This window comes from Ictidomys tridecemlineatus, chromosome 7, assembly GCF_052094955.1.
Source record: "Ictidomys tridecemlineatus isolate mIctTri1 chromosome 7, mIctTri1.hap1, whole genome shotgun sequence".
In the NCBI taxonomy this organism is placed as follows: Eukaryota; Metazoa; Chordata; class Mammalia; order Rodentia; family Sciuridae; genus Ictidomys; species Ictidomys tridecemlineatus.
This window is the reverse complement of record NC_135483.1, coordinates 187,955,924-187,973,780: the sequence shown is the minus strand read 5'-3', so window position 1 is coordinate 187,973,780 and position 17,857 is coordinate 187,955,924. Positions and strand designations below refer to the sequence as shown.

Below are 17,857 nucleotides of genomic sequence, written 5' to 3'. Positions count from 1 at the left end.
TGGAGACACCTCACCCACAGAAAATTCAGCCAATCTCCTGAGTCTCACCTATTTACCTCTACAATAATAAGGTGAGCTAAGAATCTCTAAGAACTCTTTCAACTTTAATAGCATGTGGATCTACTGAGTTCTCAAAACTAAAGTCACAGCCTCCCTCCCAACACACACACACTCTGAGGATTTCTCCCAAGTCTAACCAGGCCTGACTCCGCTTAGCTTCTGAGATCAAGGACATTTGGGGTGTTATGGCCACAGACAGCTCAGAGGGGTTTCCCTGTATGCTTAATATTTTTCTCCTGTCTGCACTTTGGCTATGGTGGACATTAAAATCCATTCATATAAAAAAAATTCACCCTCAGTCCAATGAGAACCATTAATCATAATCTGTATTACAACAAAATCAAGCCAAATCTCACTTTATATGGGCATAAAAATTCACATTAATGAGCTCAGTGGAATGAAACAATGCTTTTTAATATATTCCACTCATCTGAAATATTTGTTTGTGGAATTCCTCTACTTTTTTGTCTGCTTATATAGATTATATATTGTACATTTCTTACGTTTTCTAATGTTCCTTTATTTTCTTAAATATAACTTCTTAATAAAACATTGGGAAAATATAACATGTTTTGTCTTGGTTTTGCTTTGCTTGTTAAGGGATGGGGCTAATGTTTGGCAAAGTTGCAGACTTTGGGAATGTTATGAGATGAAAGATAAGAGATTCTGACTTTATTAGTTAATGCAAGCTACTGTGACAAATTGACACACAACTAAATAATGAATCAACATAATTTTTTTTTTCTTGTTGATATCAACTATTTTGAGCAGTTCTTGGTGGGCAGAAGGGCATGTGGGTTGAAGATGCTGTTCTTTACTTAGTGATTCAGGGATCTGGGTTTATAGAAGCGTCAACATTTTTTTAAACATCTCTTCTAATTTAGCTTTGCTGTCTCTTGTCTATAGTAGAATAAAAGAGGGTAGGCAAAGCCCACCACTTTTTTAAGTTTTTAGGCTTGTGACACAACTTCCTTTCTCTCTCTTACTATTGGCTAGAAGTAGTCACATGGTCCTACCTGATGGAAAGTGGGGTTCTGGGAAATAGGGAAGTGCAGAGATATAATATAAAAGGAAAATGCTTCGGTACTGCATGGTCAATTATCTATGTGTCCCTTGTAAAGCCCACACTCTAATGAAACTCTCAACTGGTTTGACTGTAGTGTATTTGGAAGAAGTTGGGCTAAGGCAACCTGGGTGGCTGTTTATCATTCATTCAGATCACTTGAGTTTCTCCTGAGGGTAGCCAACAGGAGCTATCTTAATGTCATGTGAACCTGCCATAGGTTGGAGCTTCAGCGACAAGAAGTGAGAAGATTGAGCAGAAGACAGTAGGCACTAGAGTATCTTGACCCTGGTTTTTTAAATGTTATATATCATTCCAGAGTCACAGTATAACTACAATTCAAATTGTTTTTGAAGGATCTGGTATATATGGTAACCCTAGATAATCTATTTTTTTAAATTTAATTTTATTTATTTTTTATTATTAGTTGTTCAAAACATTACAAAGCTCTTGACATATCATATTTCATACATTTGATTCAAGCAGATTATGAACTCTCATTTTTACCCCGTATACATATTGCAGATTCACATTGGTTCCACATCCACTTTTTTTACATATTGCCATACTAGTATATAGAAAACAGTTTTTCCATACAATTTAATGAGATCACTATGATGGCTCTATGAACTGCCTTGTTCAATATCCATTTCAGTGTCCTTCTGGTTTTTCTTTCTGTATAGCAGAGGTAGGGTGATTAGAAACCACACTTCTCAGAATCCTCTGTATGTGGGGTCTGGATATTGCAACAATTAGATCAATCCTTGAGGGGCAGGGAAGACGGCATGAGGTGACACCCGTCTTCTTACTCTTGTCTATTACTGCTGAAAGGGAGGATGTGGCTGGGGGAGCACACTGAGTCCTGGATCCAGATAATACTCCTAGGACCATATAATAGTTTTGTGGAAGTTAAGAAACAGTTGCAGTGGCAATCATAGTCAAATTCCATGTTTCAGGGTCCAATCACTAGCTTGGAGGGTGTGACAGGGTAAGGACCGGAACAGTGGCAGGAGTCTCCCGGGCAGTAGCTACAGTGCTTGAACTTGGAATATTTTGTTGGGAGATCTCAATTTCCTTGCCTTTCTGACTACTGCAGAGGCAGCAGCTCCCTTGGGGCCAGTTCAACTGTGGTGTCCTTGGAAGTGCTCTGTCAGCCACTCTGGCCCGCAGCCTGTCCTTCTGCCCTTTCAACAATTTTGCACACAAAATTCCCCAATTGCATCTTGTCTCACTTAACGCAGCTAGCAGAACTTTGATTTTTTGCAAGTGACTGACACTGGTGAAATGCCCTTCTTATAACCTTTTCACATCAAATTTCAACCATCTTCCAAAGCTGAGTAGAATCCTAGTTCCCAGTGCCTCTGACAGAACCTGCTTCAGAGGATTTTGTTATTTGGGTGTGCCATGTGACAAGTTATTAAAATACTTTGGGTATTTGGTAGCTTTCGATTTTAGCTCTTTTAGTTGCAGAAAAACAGAAAGCCATTACAAAGAATATAAAAGGGATAATTTATTATGATACACTAGGGACATATCATGAAAAACAAAGACAGGACCTGAGATCAGGCTTCATAAGGTAGCGATCAAGAAGTAGAGAGCCACTGAAAAGTCACATGGTCTCTGGCCTCCTCTCTGTCACATCTGTTCCTCCTCTTCCTTCCTGTCCTCCTGTGGTCTCACCTGCTACAGTCATTCACACCTCATTTCCAATAGCATCTGCTGAATCTGTGCTCTGAACCTTGATGGGGACTGCACAGAGGTGGAAAGAAGGAACTGTAGGTACCAGAGCTGCCTCATGATTGATTCTATGCTTCTGGATACACTGGTTTGAATTTCACCACCCACTCATTCGGAAGCTCTGCCCTGGCCATGTTTGTTTGTTTTAAAGCCTATTTAACTGAACCTGTAGGAGTGTCTATGAAAGCACAGTCCAGAAATGTAAAATACTGTACACAGCCCAGTAAGTGTTCAAGGTTTGAATAAAATAAAACAATCTCCTCTCTGATCTCTCTCCCACTGCTATCGTTCACTCTGGTTTCCATCTTTGATCATTTTCAATCTGGTAGTGTTAGCCAAACTTCCTACATTTCTTAGGTGGTCTATTTCCAAATGGACTAGTCTATAAGACTGGAATAATACAACAAAAAAATTGGGCATATGAGAGCAAACAGCCTGACTGAACCCTAATATATTGATTAATCATTTGCAGAAAATATTTTTCTCCCAATCCCATGTATGTTCATAGTCTATTTGAATAATTTCAAAATAAGGGAATTTCAGAGCTGATATCAATATTATAGGAAAAATGGTTAATGTTAGTTGGATATACTTGTCTTTACTTTCCATAAGGCATACTAGTAAAATAAAAATATTTGAGGGGAACTTATCTTAAACCCATTCATTTGTCTTCTTCTAGCTTATATGTGCCTATTTTCATGTATAAATTTATCTCACAGCAACCACAGATATTTTTCTGCCTTCCTTCCTTTACCATATCATAATATAAAATTATCCTTAGTTCCCATCATAAGCCTCATAATAACGTCCCACCCTATTGGACTCTGAACTACTTTCCGCAATTCATTTTTCAAAAGTGCTAAACTTTAACTAGAACGTTTGGATAAAAGGCAAGACCGTGCCATGCCAGCACAGCCATTTGGACAAGGTTTCTCACTGAACCGGGGGTGACCATGACGTGCTGTGAGGGGTGGACATCCTGCAATGGAATCTGCCTGCTGATTCTACTTGTGATTGGAGTAGTTCTCAATGCGATCCCTCTGGGTATCGACTTAGTTGAGCAAGACAAAGATTTTCAAAACCCCATCTCTTGCTATGAGTGGTGGTTCCCAGGAATTATAGGAGCAGGTTTGATGGTGAGTAATGTTTATTTGACTTGATTTGGAGAAGGGCCTGCTTGGTTTTTAACATTTCGAAAGACTGTCTTTCAGCCTTGCTGTCAGAGATGGATGGTTAGGAGCAGTGATGTCGTATCAATTTATATTGGTTACCAGTGAACAATGGTAAACTAAATAAACTATGTGATGCTGGATAGGGACATTTTAAATCCTTTCCCTCAACTTCCCTTTGCCCTATACCAGTCTCTAAGGATTTACAGGGAATACAACAGAAATGGGAAGTTGCTCAGTGGGAGTGAGAAAGAACATTCCCCTGCAGGATGAGCAGCCTGCATGATAAAGGCATGGCTTGGCTGTGGCACCACTTGCATGTACAAGGAGCTGGCCTGAGAGGTGCAGCCTGAAATCCTAGGTTTCTCATCTCACAGGCTTGTTGGTTTGGTTCTGACCTAGGGCCCAGAATGTCATGGAATTTAATAGTTTGACGATGACCGATAGGTCTACCTTTGTTGCGTAGCGCAATACAGAACTCATGAGCATACTTGATCACAAACACCGGAGGCATCTGCAGCAGTGAGATTTAGACCCTTCCAAGGAACCCTGATGCAGCAGACCTGGTCAGGACCCACTAGTATGGTGAAATTCTGTTTTCAGACTATCTCAGCTATAGGTCTGTCTCCAAAATATTACAGTGAGAAAATCATCTGTGCCGTGATTTTGTTCCCATATTTGTAAAATAGGGCAGTGGATATTGAAGTTGAAAATTCAGCATCCAGAAAGTTTGCTTTTGTTTGTTCTACCACTTGTGTGCTATATCAGGGGCTCTAGTTAGTGATGGAGAAATGAGTTTCCGTGTGTGTGTGTGTGTGTGAGAGAGAGAGAGAGAGAGAGAGAGAGAGAGAGAGAGAGAGAGAGAGAGAGAGAGAGAGAGAGCGAGCGAGCTGCAAGCACTACTATAAACTGTTCTAGAGAGAATGAAATATGGAAGTAACTTCTAAAGAAATTTACAATACACAAAAGAAAAAGAAATTTGGGATATAGTTTTCTACTTGAATCACTATTTTTGTTCCCCCAGTACTGAGGATTAAACTTGCCTCCCATACTCAAGCCAAGTACTCTACCTCTGAGCCACATCCCCAGTCCATTTTGCTTTGCATTTTGAGACTGGGTCTTGCTAAGTTGTCCAGAAAGGCCTTGAACTTGCGATCCCTCTGCTTTAGCCTCTTGAGTTACTGGGATTACAGGTATGCATCACTGCCCCCTGCTTGAATCACTAATTCTTAAAGGTGATCAGTTTCTGCTAGTGGTCATATTCCCAGACTTCTATAAAAATACTTTTCGGCCATTGTATTTTAAACTTCAGATAAAACTTCATCCTTGGGCTGCTACACTGGATTTGAAACCACTTCATCATCAAAACTCCATTCTAGAAAGCATCCTGAAAGGTTGATGGCTTCTTTGCTTTTACCATCATGCGTAATCTATTCACCTGCTTTAGGTAGAAAGAGCTAACAGGAAAGATTTTAGAAAGTTCTGGGGTTTGTTTCTTTTTGTTTTTGATTCTTGTTTTAGGGACTATACTCAGGGCCTCACAGATAATAGTCAAGAACTCTACCATTGAGCTACATCCCCAGCCTTTTTTATTTCTTATTTTGAGACAGGGGCTTGCTAAGTTGCCAGGCTGGTCTTGATCCCTGGCTCTGGGCTGCTTCTTTAAACTGCCATGACAACTCTCTTCCAGGCCAAAAGAGAGAAAATATATTTCTCAGCAGAATGAAGAAACTGAAAATCCTTGTTTCTATTTCTCTCCCTGTAGAAAGCTTCTCCCTGAGTAGGTGAGTCTCCTCTGCACCTAGCCTAAGCAGAAGCCAGAGGTTGACTTTTCCATCATAACTTAATAATAATGGAAATTTCTGTAAAGTTTCTAACCATTCCTGAGTTAAGATAATCCATTTGAATTAACTCATGTAGTTTTAGATATAAATTGGCCTTTCCATCACCCCATGATAATTTTTTTTTAAATTTCCTGACTAGTATTGTCAGAGGTTGTCGTGGTACATACCTATAGTCCTCTTCTTTTGAGAGAGAACAGGGGCAGGGGGAGGGAAGAGAGAAAGACACAGAGACAGATAGAGGGACATAAATAAATCCTCCATTTATTGACAATCTGCTAGGTGCCAACTACTGGTTCATATATTACATTGTTATCTCATTTAAGCTCCCAGTTATCTGAACAGATATTATCAACGGTACTTTATGGACTGGAAAACAGGAAGGATAGTAGGGTTAGTAAGGTCACAGGGTGGGTGTGAAACCCAATTCCAGCTTCATCTGATTCCAAAGCTAGCAAAGTATCACAGTTCTCAACACCTGTCTCAGAGGAGGTAAAAGATAAAATCCATAATGTAAATGACCAGGAAACTGGTCCCAGAAAGGTTATTTATGCTTATGAAACAGTTTCAGAGAATCTGGACTTCCTTGTTCACAACTAAATCTATTTTACCACCCTCAATAAATATTAACCAAAGCTTTTGATGCCAGACTACCCCTATTCCTTAGTATTACAGAATGGCATCAAACTCTCTGAAAGCTTCTCCCTGCCTGAGTAGGTGAGCCTTCTCTGCACCTAGCCTAAGCAGAAGCCAGAGGTTGACTTTTCCATCATAACTTAATAATGGAAATTTCTGTAAAGTTTCTAACCATTCCTGAGTTAAGATAATTCATTTGAATTAACTCATGAAGTGCACTTTACAAATAACTTCAGACTCTAGGCTATGTGCACAAGCAAACAGGTGGGTGGTAGAAGGGCCCAGAAGAAAGGAATGATTTCCTTGGCTCTCTACAGAACAAGGAAGAATCTTTTCCAAAGAGAATGATGCCCTTTAATATCTGTCTAAATACTGACTACTTCAAAATACTGACCTCGCAATAAACTTGTAAATACACAGAAACATTTATAAAGAAGAAATCACTACCTGTGATAAGCCTTCGAGCATAGTTCTTGAAGTCTTTGGGAACTTGCTGTAGCATGTCAAATTAGTACTGCTTCAAAAATGGGGCATTTTTCTGGAAGTTGCTAATAATACAACCTCTGGAATTCGATATTGATTACTTCATGAAAATACTTTTCTTTTATGCTTTTATGACTTACTCCAAACAGAGGCAAACATTTTATCTTTTGAAATCATTACAAAGTAAAAAATGTGCAATTAATTATCTTTAACTTCATATCTGCTAAAGATCAACACAAATATTACTTGTTCAAGTATTAAAATACATTTAAAATGTTTCCTTGAAAAGTATAAACAGAAAGGCCATTTTATTTACCTGAAGTTAATTATAAGCCTGAACTTAATCATGCCCTTTTTTTTAAGTTCACTTATTACATAATGGCAATTTATCAAAGTCAATTAATACAATCTTAATAGAAAACAAATGTTGAAAGTTAAATAGATTAGAAGATATTGTGTAACAGGTATTTGTGAAATATAGTTTTTATATTTATGGTGAACAATGCCTTTGGGTATTGCTCTCCTGTTCAAGTGATTAGAGAACTCTCAGAAATCTGAGTTCTGTCACAGAGTTTTCACTTGTCTTAAGTTCTTCCAAGCTTCCTTTGTAGAACTGCATAAGTTCTAAAACTGAATAAAAGAAAGACTAGCAAGACTTTTAATTAAAAAAAAACTTTATGCATTCAAATATGCTTAGGAATGGAAGAGAAAGAACATTCTCATAATTATTCATTTTGGAAGGGGGTTACCTGGAAGATGTCTAATTCAGTTACATGTATGCACTCAATACACATAAACTTTCACTTTTTAATGTCCACCCCATATGTAGCGCTTCCCATTTCCAAAGCTCTGAATGGGCAAAATGTTTGAAACATCATGAGTTGTTAAGTTACCCACCATGGCAAAATAAAAATGTGTTAACATGCATTGAAGTTGACTGGGTGATGATTCATACATTGCAAACCCCCTTTGCAAGGGAATCATATGCGTGAATATTTAATATCTCTGAAATAAGTTAATCCTTAAGAAAGTCACCAGAATTTTAACCGGGAAAATGGAATGATTTGATGTTGCTCCATTTTCTTTTAAAAGATTTATTCCCTTTTTCTTTTTTCTTTTTGGTTTTGTTTTCCAATTTATTTTTTTAATTTTTATTTGTTTTAATTAGTTACACATGACAGTGCAATGACCTTGACATATCATACATTTGAATCAGATATAATTTCTGATTTTTCTGAGGGTACAGGTGCAGAATCACATTGGTCATGCAGTCACGTATATACACAGCAATAATAATGTCTATTTTATTCTATTGTCCTTCCTTTCCCCCCTCCTCCTCCCCTCCCCTCCCATCACTTCTCTCTACCCAATCTAAGGTGATGCAATTTTCTTTTCCTCACATCTTCATACATGTATTTTGTATAACGATGAGGGTCTCCTTCCATCTTCCATGCAATTCCCCTTCTCTCTCCCTTTCCCTCCCACCTCTCTTCCCTATTTAGAGGTAATCTTCTTCTCATGCTCTTCCTCCCTATCCCATTTTGATACATTCCCTTTCTAACTTAGTACTTGATAAACTTTTCTGTAAAGAGCCAGATGTGAGTATTTGAGGGTTTGCAATCCAGTCTCTTCCACAATTTAACTCTACTATTGTTGCACAAAAGTAGTGGTAACAATATGTACATGAATGTGCACAGTAGTATTCCAATAAAACTTAATTTACATAGTTTGCCAGTTCTTGTCCTAAACTTGTACTGTAAGCTCAGAGGCAGCTTATGAATACAATAAAAGTTTCTGTGCATAAATGCTGATACGTATTTGGGGGCTAAAATTTCCTTTTCCTTTCCTTCTGGGCTTTCAGCTCTGCCTCCTCATCCCCATGTGGCCAAACAGCTATATGTATGTGTGGCCTCTGGTTTGCAAGAGGATTGGTGGTTTTCAAGGTAATGTGTAAGCAAAGCTTGATAACATACAAAGTGACCTGGAGTCAGAGCATGATCATATGTTAGGAGGTATTAGAAAAGTGCCTTTGTGAGAGGTATAAATCTTAGACCTCTTACGAAGGAACAAAGGTAGATAGATATATATCTTTCTAAAGGACCAGGGAAGGGGCAGTTAGAAGGATATGATAAGCAAGGGTGCTGTTGAGCAGCATAAGAACAAACTCTATGTAGGAAGAGGAGAGGGTTTTAGGACCCAGTCCACGTGGAACAGTGTTTAAGAGCCCCATAGGCCTAGTTTTGAGTTCCAAATTTTAGCCCCCAAATACGTATCAGCATTTAGCCCCCAAATATATATCACTCTTCTACCTTACTTGGCAAGCTACTCAAACTTCTTGTGGCTCTCTGTTTTCCCACTGGCATGGTGGTGCACACCAATGATCTAGTGACTCAGGAGGCTGGAGGATCACAAGTTCAAGGCCAGCCTCAACAACTTATCAAGGCTCTGTCTCAAAATAAAAAGTAGCTCAGTGGTAGAGCATCCCTGGGATCAATCCACAGTACCAATAAATAAATAAATAAATAAATAAATAAATAAATAAATAAATAAATAAATAAATGTGTATATCATAGGATTGATCACAGGAGTTTTCTGAGGATGGCATAAACTATAGCATGTAAATCACCGACGACAGAGCCTGGCATGCAGTTAGAGAGCTCAGAAGATGTTAAAAACAAGACTAGGAGACAGAATCACTCAGGGACAGCTGGGCTGAGATGGTAAAAACACTTCGGACTAAAATTTCACAAGTGAAAGAAAGTAATTTATTTCCACCCTTCAATGACACAAAACTCCTTCTAGTACGAATTTCTAGTCATAGCTGCTGACTAAATATTTCTAAATACTGAAGTCCCGAAAACATGGCAGCATTTATTACAGCTTTCCTTGGCAATATGTGTTTCCCTTCAGATGGAATGCAATGTGGACAAGACTTCTGAACATCGGTGAGATCATTAGGGATCGTGTATAAAGAAGTAGAAGAGACAAGGTGGAACCCAAAGCAATTTGCAAAAATAGAAGCTTGGGGAGACTAGCATGGTGAAAGTGGCCCTGAGAGAAGACAGGCAGGCAAATAGGGGGTGGGTGATAGAATGGCCAGGCAAATAAAACTGTGTTCTTTTCTGGAAACTTACCAGACTCATGCATACAACTGATGGGAAACTGGAATGAATAAATAAATGACCCTAATCTATTTAAAATCTAAGTTTCTCTGTAGATGACTCAGGAAACTTACAATGTAGACCAGAGACTTTATAAATGCCATCTGAATACCTCCTCCCCCATCCCATTTTAATCTTAATGGTTGAAATTGGGATCAAAAGGTTCCCAAGATAAGTGTGTTGCCAGATTTCCTCTCTTGTTCTCTGGAGACCTGACTTCCCACAACTGGTGGTAAATGAAAGGTGAAGATGATTGCTTTTTCACTGGATGAGAAGAAACAATACTCATCTTTCTTGTAATGTAATTTCCAGGTCATTCCAGCCACAACAATGTCCTTGGCAGCAAGAAAAAGAGGATGTTGCAACAACAGGACTGGGGTGAGTACTGGGCTATCGGTTTGAAGCAGAAGGGCATTAACAGCTATTCACATCCAAGCAAAGCCACCCTGGGTCATCTGCCCCTACTGAATCACAGCAGGGCTCCACTGGCAGGGCCACAATCCTAGAATCACAATATTTAGGATGATTTGATAATAATATGGAAATTAAACAAGGTCCCCCCCCCCCTCAGAAAAATTTAACTTTGGAGCTAGTCTTTGTTCCTTTCCTCATTCTTTAGTTCACTTATCCAAAAATTTTCAAAGAAAGAAGATTTATAGCTGGGCATGGTGCCGCTCAGGAGGTTGAGGCAGAAGGATCGAGAGTTCAAAGCCAGCCTCAGCAAGTTAGTGAGGCTCTAAGCAACTTAGCAAGATCCTGTCTCAAAATGAAACATAAAAAGGGCTGGGGATGTGGCTCAGTGGTTAAGGCACAAAGAGAGAAAGAGAGAGAGAGAGAGAGAGAGAGAGAGAGAGAGAGAGAGAGAGAGAGAGAGACTGACTGACTGACTTATAAGTCATTCAGAGCTGTGAAGAATCTCACAATACTCAAACAAGCATTAGGCTTTGTTGTATGTATAAAATACTTAGAGAAAAATGGATTCTCAATTCTCTCATGCATAAGAAAGATTGCTTTGCCAAGATCCAAATGACAATTGTCCCTATTCAATTAAATAAAAGGAAATGGTAGTTATTTTTTTTAAACATTTAATACCTACTCTGTATAAAGTTGGAACTAAGTTAAAAGTAAATTCATATTCGTTAACCTGAGTATCACTCTGCTTAGAACACTTTCAAATATGCTATCAGTATTATTTAATCTTCTCAAAACTCTTAAGTGGGAAATAGAAAGATCTGGGATTTATTTATCAAGAAATTGACGCTCAGAAAAAGCAAAAATTTGGGGCTGAAGTCTAGTTGTAGAGCACTTGCCTAACATGCACAAAGCCCTGGGGTTAATCTCTAGCACTGGAAAACGCAAAACAAAACAACAAAACAAAACAAAACAAAACAAAAAAATAACCAAACAGTGAACAGTAAGTGGGTTTTTCAAAATCTACCAAACTCCAACATTCAGGGTTTTTTTTGTTTGTTTTGACTGTGCTGAGGTTTAATAGCGCACCTGGATCATTTAATTTTTTTTAAAATTTTAACTTGTTATATATGACAACAGAATGCATTACAATTCATATTACACATACAGAGCACAATTTAACATTCAGTTTTTATACATTGTTTATGCCATGAATGTTGCTACCAAGTGACACCAAGGGCTCTCCTGTTTCTCTAAAAGGATAGATCAATAACAAGCAGTTGAAGTAAAAATGCCAGGCCAAGCTTGGCATATTTAAAGGTTTTAAAGCAATGATTCCTAGTCAGATGAGAACATTTATACCAGCTAGGGAGATGGACAAAATTACCGATTCCTAGGTGGCCCTGGGAGATTCTGCATCAGTATTTTTCAAAAGCTCCCAAGGTGATTCTAATGTGCTGCTGGGATGAGAACCTCTGTTTCAAAGAGAATATTTATATCCATAAATTTACTCATATTTTTTTTAAAAAACTGTCTGCTTCTGGCATTTGCTCTTTCTCTAGGATTATAAGAATTACTTTAATTACAGTATTTCTAGTCTTTTTGATACATTGTAGGTATTCAATAAAAGTCTTCAACTTCTCCTACCTGTCCTTTTTCTTCATAATATTTAATAATTTGGAGTTTTGACTTTGCATCACTTCATGAGCAAGTAATCATCATTTCAAAGATCACTCAAGTTCTTTCTCCTTGTAGATTATGGTGAGGTGGGAATAACCAAACCACTTTTCACAAAGGTGTTGGGCTTAACTCAGGCTTTGCTTTTGATACTCACCTTGAAAATAATTCAGTCATGCTTCACCAAGATTCCCAATTAATTCCATGCTGAGGATCTGTAGGGGCTCCTGGAGTGCCACTGGGGTACCCTACTGGGACTAATACTGGTACACTCTGTGAATATTCGTGTTAGTTATTTAAACCATAATTGCCAGTTTATATTGATATATTATTTAACTGGTTAATGTCTTAAAACCTTCTTAGCAACTTTTTTCACTTGTTGGCAGACAGGTGAGGACTGGCGTTTAAGTCACACCTGGTATCTTCTAAGTCTAGTAAGACCAAAGCATCATAAAAGCAACAAAGGTCTGATCTTGGGAGGGCAGGAACAGAGTTACCCAGGCTTGTTCCTATTTTAACTGTTCCTTGCTTCCTTCCTCCTTTCCAGTTTTTGTTTCTGAATATGAAATAGCTTTGCTAAATCACTTAAATAAATCCCCACTCTAAGGAAAATACAGAAGCCTGGAATCACTTTCTGTAGAAAGAAAGACTCTTTTTTTAAGTGATGAATCAGAAATAGATGATCAGAAAATAAACAAAATGTTTTTTTTGTTGTTGTTGTTATTGTTGTTTTGGTACTAGGGATTGAACCCAGAGGTGCTCTACCACTGAGTACACCCCCAGCCCTTTTTATTTTGAGACTGGATTTTGCTAAGCTGCTCAGGCTGGCCTTGAACTTGAGATCTTCCTGCCTCAGCTTCCCAAGTAGCTGAGATTACAGGCGTGCACCATGATGCCTGGCACATAGCAACATTTTCTGATTAGTAAATTTAACTGGCAGAAGTCACAGTAGTGAGGAAGAACCAGGATTTGAATTTAGTTGGCAGCAGTGGAGTGTAGATACTAAAGCCCCAGCACCAGCATTTTCCAGCTGAGACCTGGGGATCTGTCTATCTCCCTGAGCTGTGGCTACCTCTTCCTTAAATGGAAATAATAATAGTATCTATTTCCTGGGATTGTTCAAGGATTAAGTAAGGTAGTTAATATATGTAAAATCAAATGTCCTTGACATGACTGTATAGGCAGCCAGTGGACTCTGCCCACTTAAGGAGGTCTGAAGAGCACGTCCACCAGGGCTCTGGGAGCCACAACATTCTTCCTTCAAAGGGGAAGGGAAGTATTCTCTTACTTCATTTCTACGGATTTTGGAATTTATCACAACCGTCACAACTTCTTTGAAATAACAGTTTGTTTTTCTTAAAAAACACAACATTTTCTCTCCTATGCCAAATTCCATGCTGTTTTCGTTGCTGACTCATGAAATGAAAGACTTTTATAGTTTTTTCCTCCAATACAGTAGTTCTCAACCGTGGGCGACTTTAACTCTCCACTCCCACCCCAATGGGATATCTGGCATGTCTGGAGCTGTCTCTGGTTGACACACTGGGGCTGCAGGAGAGGAGTGATACTAGCTTCTAGTGGGTGGAGACCAGGGATGCCAGTACTGAGCTGGAAGTCCTGCTCCAACATTCCTCAGCTGCTTGCTGCAGGATGCTCACCACTGTCACAGAGAGCAATAGGGTCAAATCTGAATTAAAGACTTAGGAGCCAAAGTATGGGTAGTTAACATCTAGTTGAGGTTCTACAAAGTGCAAAGTGCACAAAAGAGGGAGAAGGAATCAGTGCTCAGTGGCCAGGCAAAATACACAAGTCTCAGGAATATACAAGTTGAGATTTTTTCAGTCAGGGGTGTTGTCACACACCTCAGTCCCAGCTCCTGGGGAGGCTGAAGCACGAGGGAGGGTCACAAGTTTGAGGCCAGCCTTAGTAAATTAGTGAGATCCTGCCTCAAAATAAAAAGGGCTGGGGATGTAGCTCCTGGGTTCAATTCCCAGTACCAAAAAAAGAAAAAAAATATTTTTTCAGAGACAGTGACAATCCCAATCATTTTTTATATGAGCATAATCAAATGAAGCAGACACTTCAGCCTCTAAGTCTTTTACAATTCACAACATGTCAGACTGTGATCTTCAAAGATCTAATACTATAAAATGACTAGAGAACAACAGCAGTTGATTCTAAATAGGTTATTTGGGCTTGGGAGATGTCCCCAGTGGCTGTGCTTCCCCAGCACACACAAAGCCTTGGGTTCAACCCCCAGCACAAAACTAGCACCCCCACTGTGCTGTGGAAACTTGAACCAGACTGAGGATGTGTAATCATGCATGCAAATGGCTCTGCTTTATTTTTCAGATGCTTCTTTCATCACTTTTAAATGCAATCACAGTCATTGGTGCTGTGTACTGCCTGTTGGTCTCCATCCAGGCGCTCTCTGAAGGTCCGCTCATCTGTAATTCTCCAAGCAACAGTACCACCACTTGTGAATTCTCATTAAAAAACTTAACGTAAGTAGCCTTCCATTGTCTTACTGTCTTGAATAGTTGCAGCTAGATTAGAATGTGGTGTGCAAACAATGCCATGTTTTTCTTTGATGTAGCAACTGGGACAAACCTTCTTAGGGACTCGGCACTTAATCTCAACAGGTACTATCCCACATGGATATGAAGGAATCACTACATTCAGAATGCTATGGTATGGTCTTATCTAAAAGGTTTAACTGACTCAGATGGCTTATGCTTGTCTTTTAAAATCCTGTGGTTGCATGTGTATGGTGTACATCTATAAATTTTTTTTCTGGTACTATGCACTTGAAACTTAACTTTCATCCTTGGAGAATGGAAATGGGATGCCCTGGGAAGTAAAGGGAATGTTTACTTTCTACATTTCTGAACTGATTAAATTTGGAAACTATGGGTGCACACTCTTTATAATTAGAAAATTTAATAAAAACCTAATAAATAATAATGTATGACCTAAATGAAGAAGCCAATGGATTCTTACACATTATATACCACAGGTGGAAATAAAAATCAGTCATGTAATAACAGTATAAATGGCTCATTTCAGTTTTTTAAAATGGTTTATATCTGAGTCTAGGTATAATTGGTAAAAACTGTTGGAACAATCTAATTCTTTAGCTATCTGTATAGGCTGCTCAATTTGGAAAATAACCAGATTTTACTTTTGTAGTTACATGAATAAAATCATCTTCCTCCTTTTCCCTTATCTTGCTAAATCTAAGAAGGAAAAATCTTTCAACATTTGCATAGCATAGTGATTGTGAATCAAAACCTAAAGAAATTTTCTCAACAGATTTGAAGAAAAAGATTAGAGATCTCAACCACAGATGCCCCAGTTAGCCCTCAGTGAATGACAACAGTCTGCTAATGTACCAGGCTAAGCTCTGCAAACAGTAGCACTCAGCTGACCTATCTAGTTGGCCTTAGGGTAAAGCTAACCAGCAGTTACAATCCAGTGATCCCATTTGCCCACAACTTCACAAAGCAGGTCCATATTTCATGTGCAGGAAACACTGTTGTTTCCTAGCTGATAAATTAGTTGTTAGAATACAGAAATGTAGACTCTCTAAGAACACTCAGTCTTACTCCAGGAAGAACTAAAGAAAATTGCCTTGAGATACATGTGTCAGGGTTAAACTTCTCATTTTCCATAGCCTTTAGAAGAAGCACAAATTAGATGTATTTGAAATGTCTGATGGGTGAAAATCACACATCTGGTTTAAGAGAGATGTAACATTGCAGTTCTGCACAAAGAGCTGAAATCTTTTGTTTTCATATCTTCAGCAAGTGGAAGTGCCTGCATAAGTAGGTGAAAGCATGTGACAGTGTTCTGCCATTTTTTCTTTTTTTTGGCACTGGGGATTGAACCCAAGGGCACTTATGTGCTACATTCCCTATTCCTTTTTATTATTATTATTATTTTAAATTTTGAATCAAGGTCTTGCTAAGTTGCTTAGGGTGTTGATAAGCTGCTGAGGCTGGTTTGAACTTGAGATCCTCCAGTTTCAGCCTCCTAATTGCTGGAATTACTCAGGCATGTAGGACTGCAGATGGCTGGTAAATGGCAATTTCATGTGGTTCATCTTGAGAGTATGTGTTCTATAAAAATGCCTTTGCATGATGGGATATATAAGGAACAGAAGTCTTATAACTATTCGGGTTAATGGATCTATATTTAGAAAGCCATAGTTTCTGGACATAGTATTTCAAAAGCATATTCTGTTTACTATATATTTTTTTCTGGGCAGAGTATTTATTATCTCTTTTGTTTTTCAGTGACTTTCATCCAAAATCCTTCAATCTGCAGTGGTTCTTCAATGATTCTTGTGTGCCTCCTACTGGTTTCCCAAACTCTGCCATCAACAACATGCACAGTAATTGGAGAATACCTAACTCCAATTCTGAAGAAGACAGACAGAGGATTTTCCACTTTTCAGTATTTTTAAGTCTATTTCTTGTTGGAGTTCTTGAGCTCCTTTTTGGGCTCAGCCAGATAGTCATTGGTTTTCTTGGCTGTCTGTGTGGGGTCTCTGGCCAAAGAAGTCAAATTGTGTAGTTTAATGGTAATAAAATTAAGTATCGATATTCTGAATAACTTGAGAATTATATTTAAAATACATGCCTTTAGAAGTTCAATAATGAAACATTATTTAGAAAGCTGTATAAGTCATTTTAATGTAAAAATGTTGTTTTTGAAATCATCTTTGAGGTGATTAAAAAACCCCAACTTTTCACATAAAAAGCATGATGTAAATGCATTAACACCTTCTTATGGAAAGACAAAATCATTGCTGGTTGATTTTGAGGGAGAAGTGGAGAGAAGCTTTCAATTTGTTTTATATTTTTCTGTTCTTCTGTGTTATTCCAATTTTCTAGTTATATATTCTTGTGTGTGTGGAGAAGGAGGAGCAGTTCTGGAGGGAGGATGGGAGAGAACAGAAATGATCTTGGAAGTTAAAGTAGTATGCAGCCTATTTATTGTATTTTTTTATACTTAAGAGAAAAACAAAAGAATATGTATATAATATATATAAAAATGTAACCTGCATTCATTTAAGTCCTTAAATCTAATTCCCAGATTACAGGGACACTAAACAGAGAATAGCCCTGTTATCAAGAAAAAAATCAGTCTTTCTTTAAAAGATATGAGAACTAACTAGTGTATTTACTATTTAAAATTTATTAAAGAGACAAAGCCAACACTTCAATTTTCTGAATACTATCACTCCTCCATTTTTTTTATGTTCACTGGGCTCCAGTTTCTAGAAATAACTTACAATATCTATATTATAGCTTTCCAAATAAATTAGTAACATTAAGAACTTATAAGGCTTTTCTTTAAACCCACTTACCATATGAAGACAATCTGCTCCTACACATGCCTATATATCCTGAAGGCCTAGTTCAAATGTGTCCTAATTGAGGAAGTCTTCCCAGCATGCACAATTCCAATAATCTAAGTTAGTGCTCACTCTAAGTCATCATCATACCCGACACATATGTTTTTGGGTATCCACTATTATAGAATTTAAGAAAACAGAGACCGTGTCTTTTTATCCATTACTCATCAATCCTTTCCCACTTTGGGTCCTTGGTAAGG

At 38.2% G+C, this 17,857-nt stretch overlaps 1 protein-coding gene across 1 annotated transcript; it reads left to right on the top strand.

The window, feature by feature from the left end:
- Positions 1 to 3,759: 3,759 nt before the first annotated feature.
- Tm4sf20 (transmembrane 4 L six family member 20) lies at positions 3,760 to 17,465 on the top strand. Its single transcript, XM_005326463.4, has 4 exons — positions 3,760 to 3,996; positions 10,463 to 10,528; positions 14,591 to 14,742; positions 16,534 to 17,465. Exons 1-4 carry the CDS (start codon positions 3,814 to 3,816, stop codon positions 16,811 to 16,813), a joined length of 681 nt encoding a protein of 226 aa, XP_005326520.1. The 5' UTR covers positions 3,760 to 3,813; the 3' UTR covers positions 16,814 to 17,465.
- The last annotated feature ends 392 nt before the right edge of the window (positions 17,466 to 17,857 follow it).

Bases quoted from the DNA above. Each gene is read 5' to 3' on its own strand.
- Tm4sf20 (XM_005326463.4), top strand. From the start codon at position 3,814: ATGACGTGCTGTGAGGGGTGGACATCCTGCAATGGAATCTGCCTGCTG. The intron at 3,997-10,462 runs GTGAGTAATGTT...TGTAATTTCCAG, and splicing joins TTATAGGAGCAGGTTTGATG to GTCATTCCAGCCACAACAAT. The intron at 10,529-14,590 runs GTGAGTACTGGG...TTTATTTTTCAG, and splicing joins GTTGCAACAACAGGACTGGG to ATGCTTCTTTCATCACTTTT.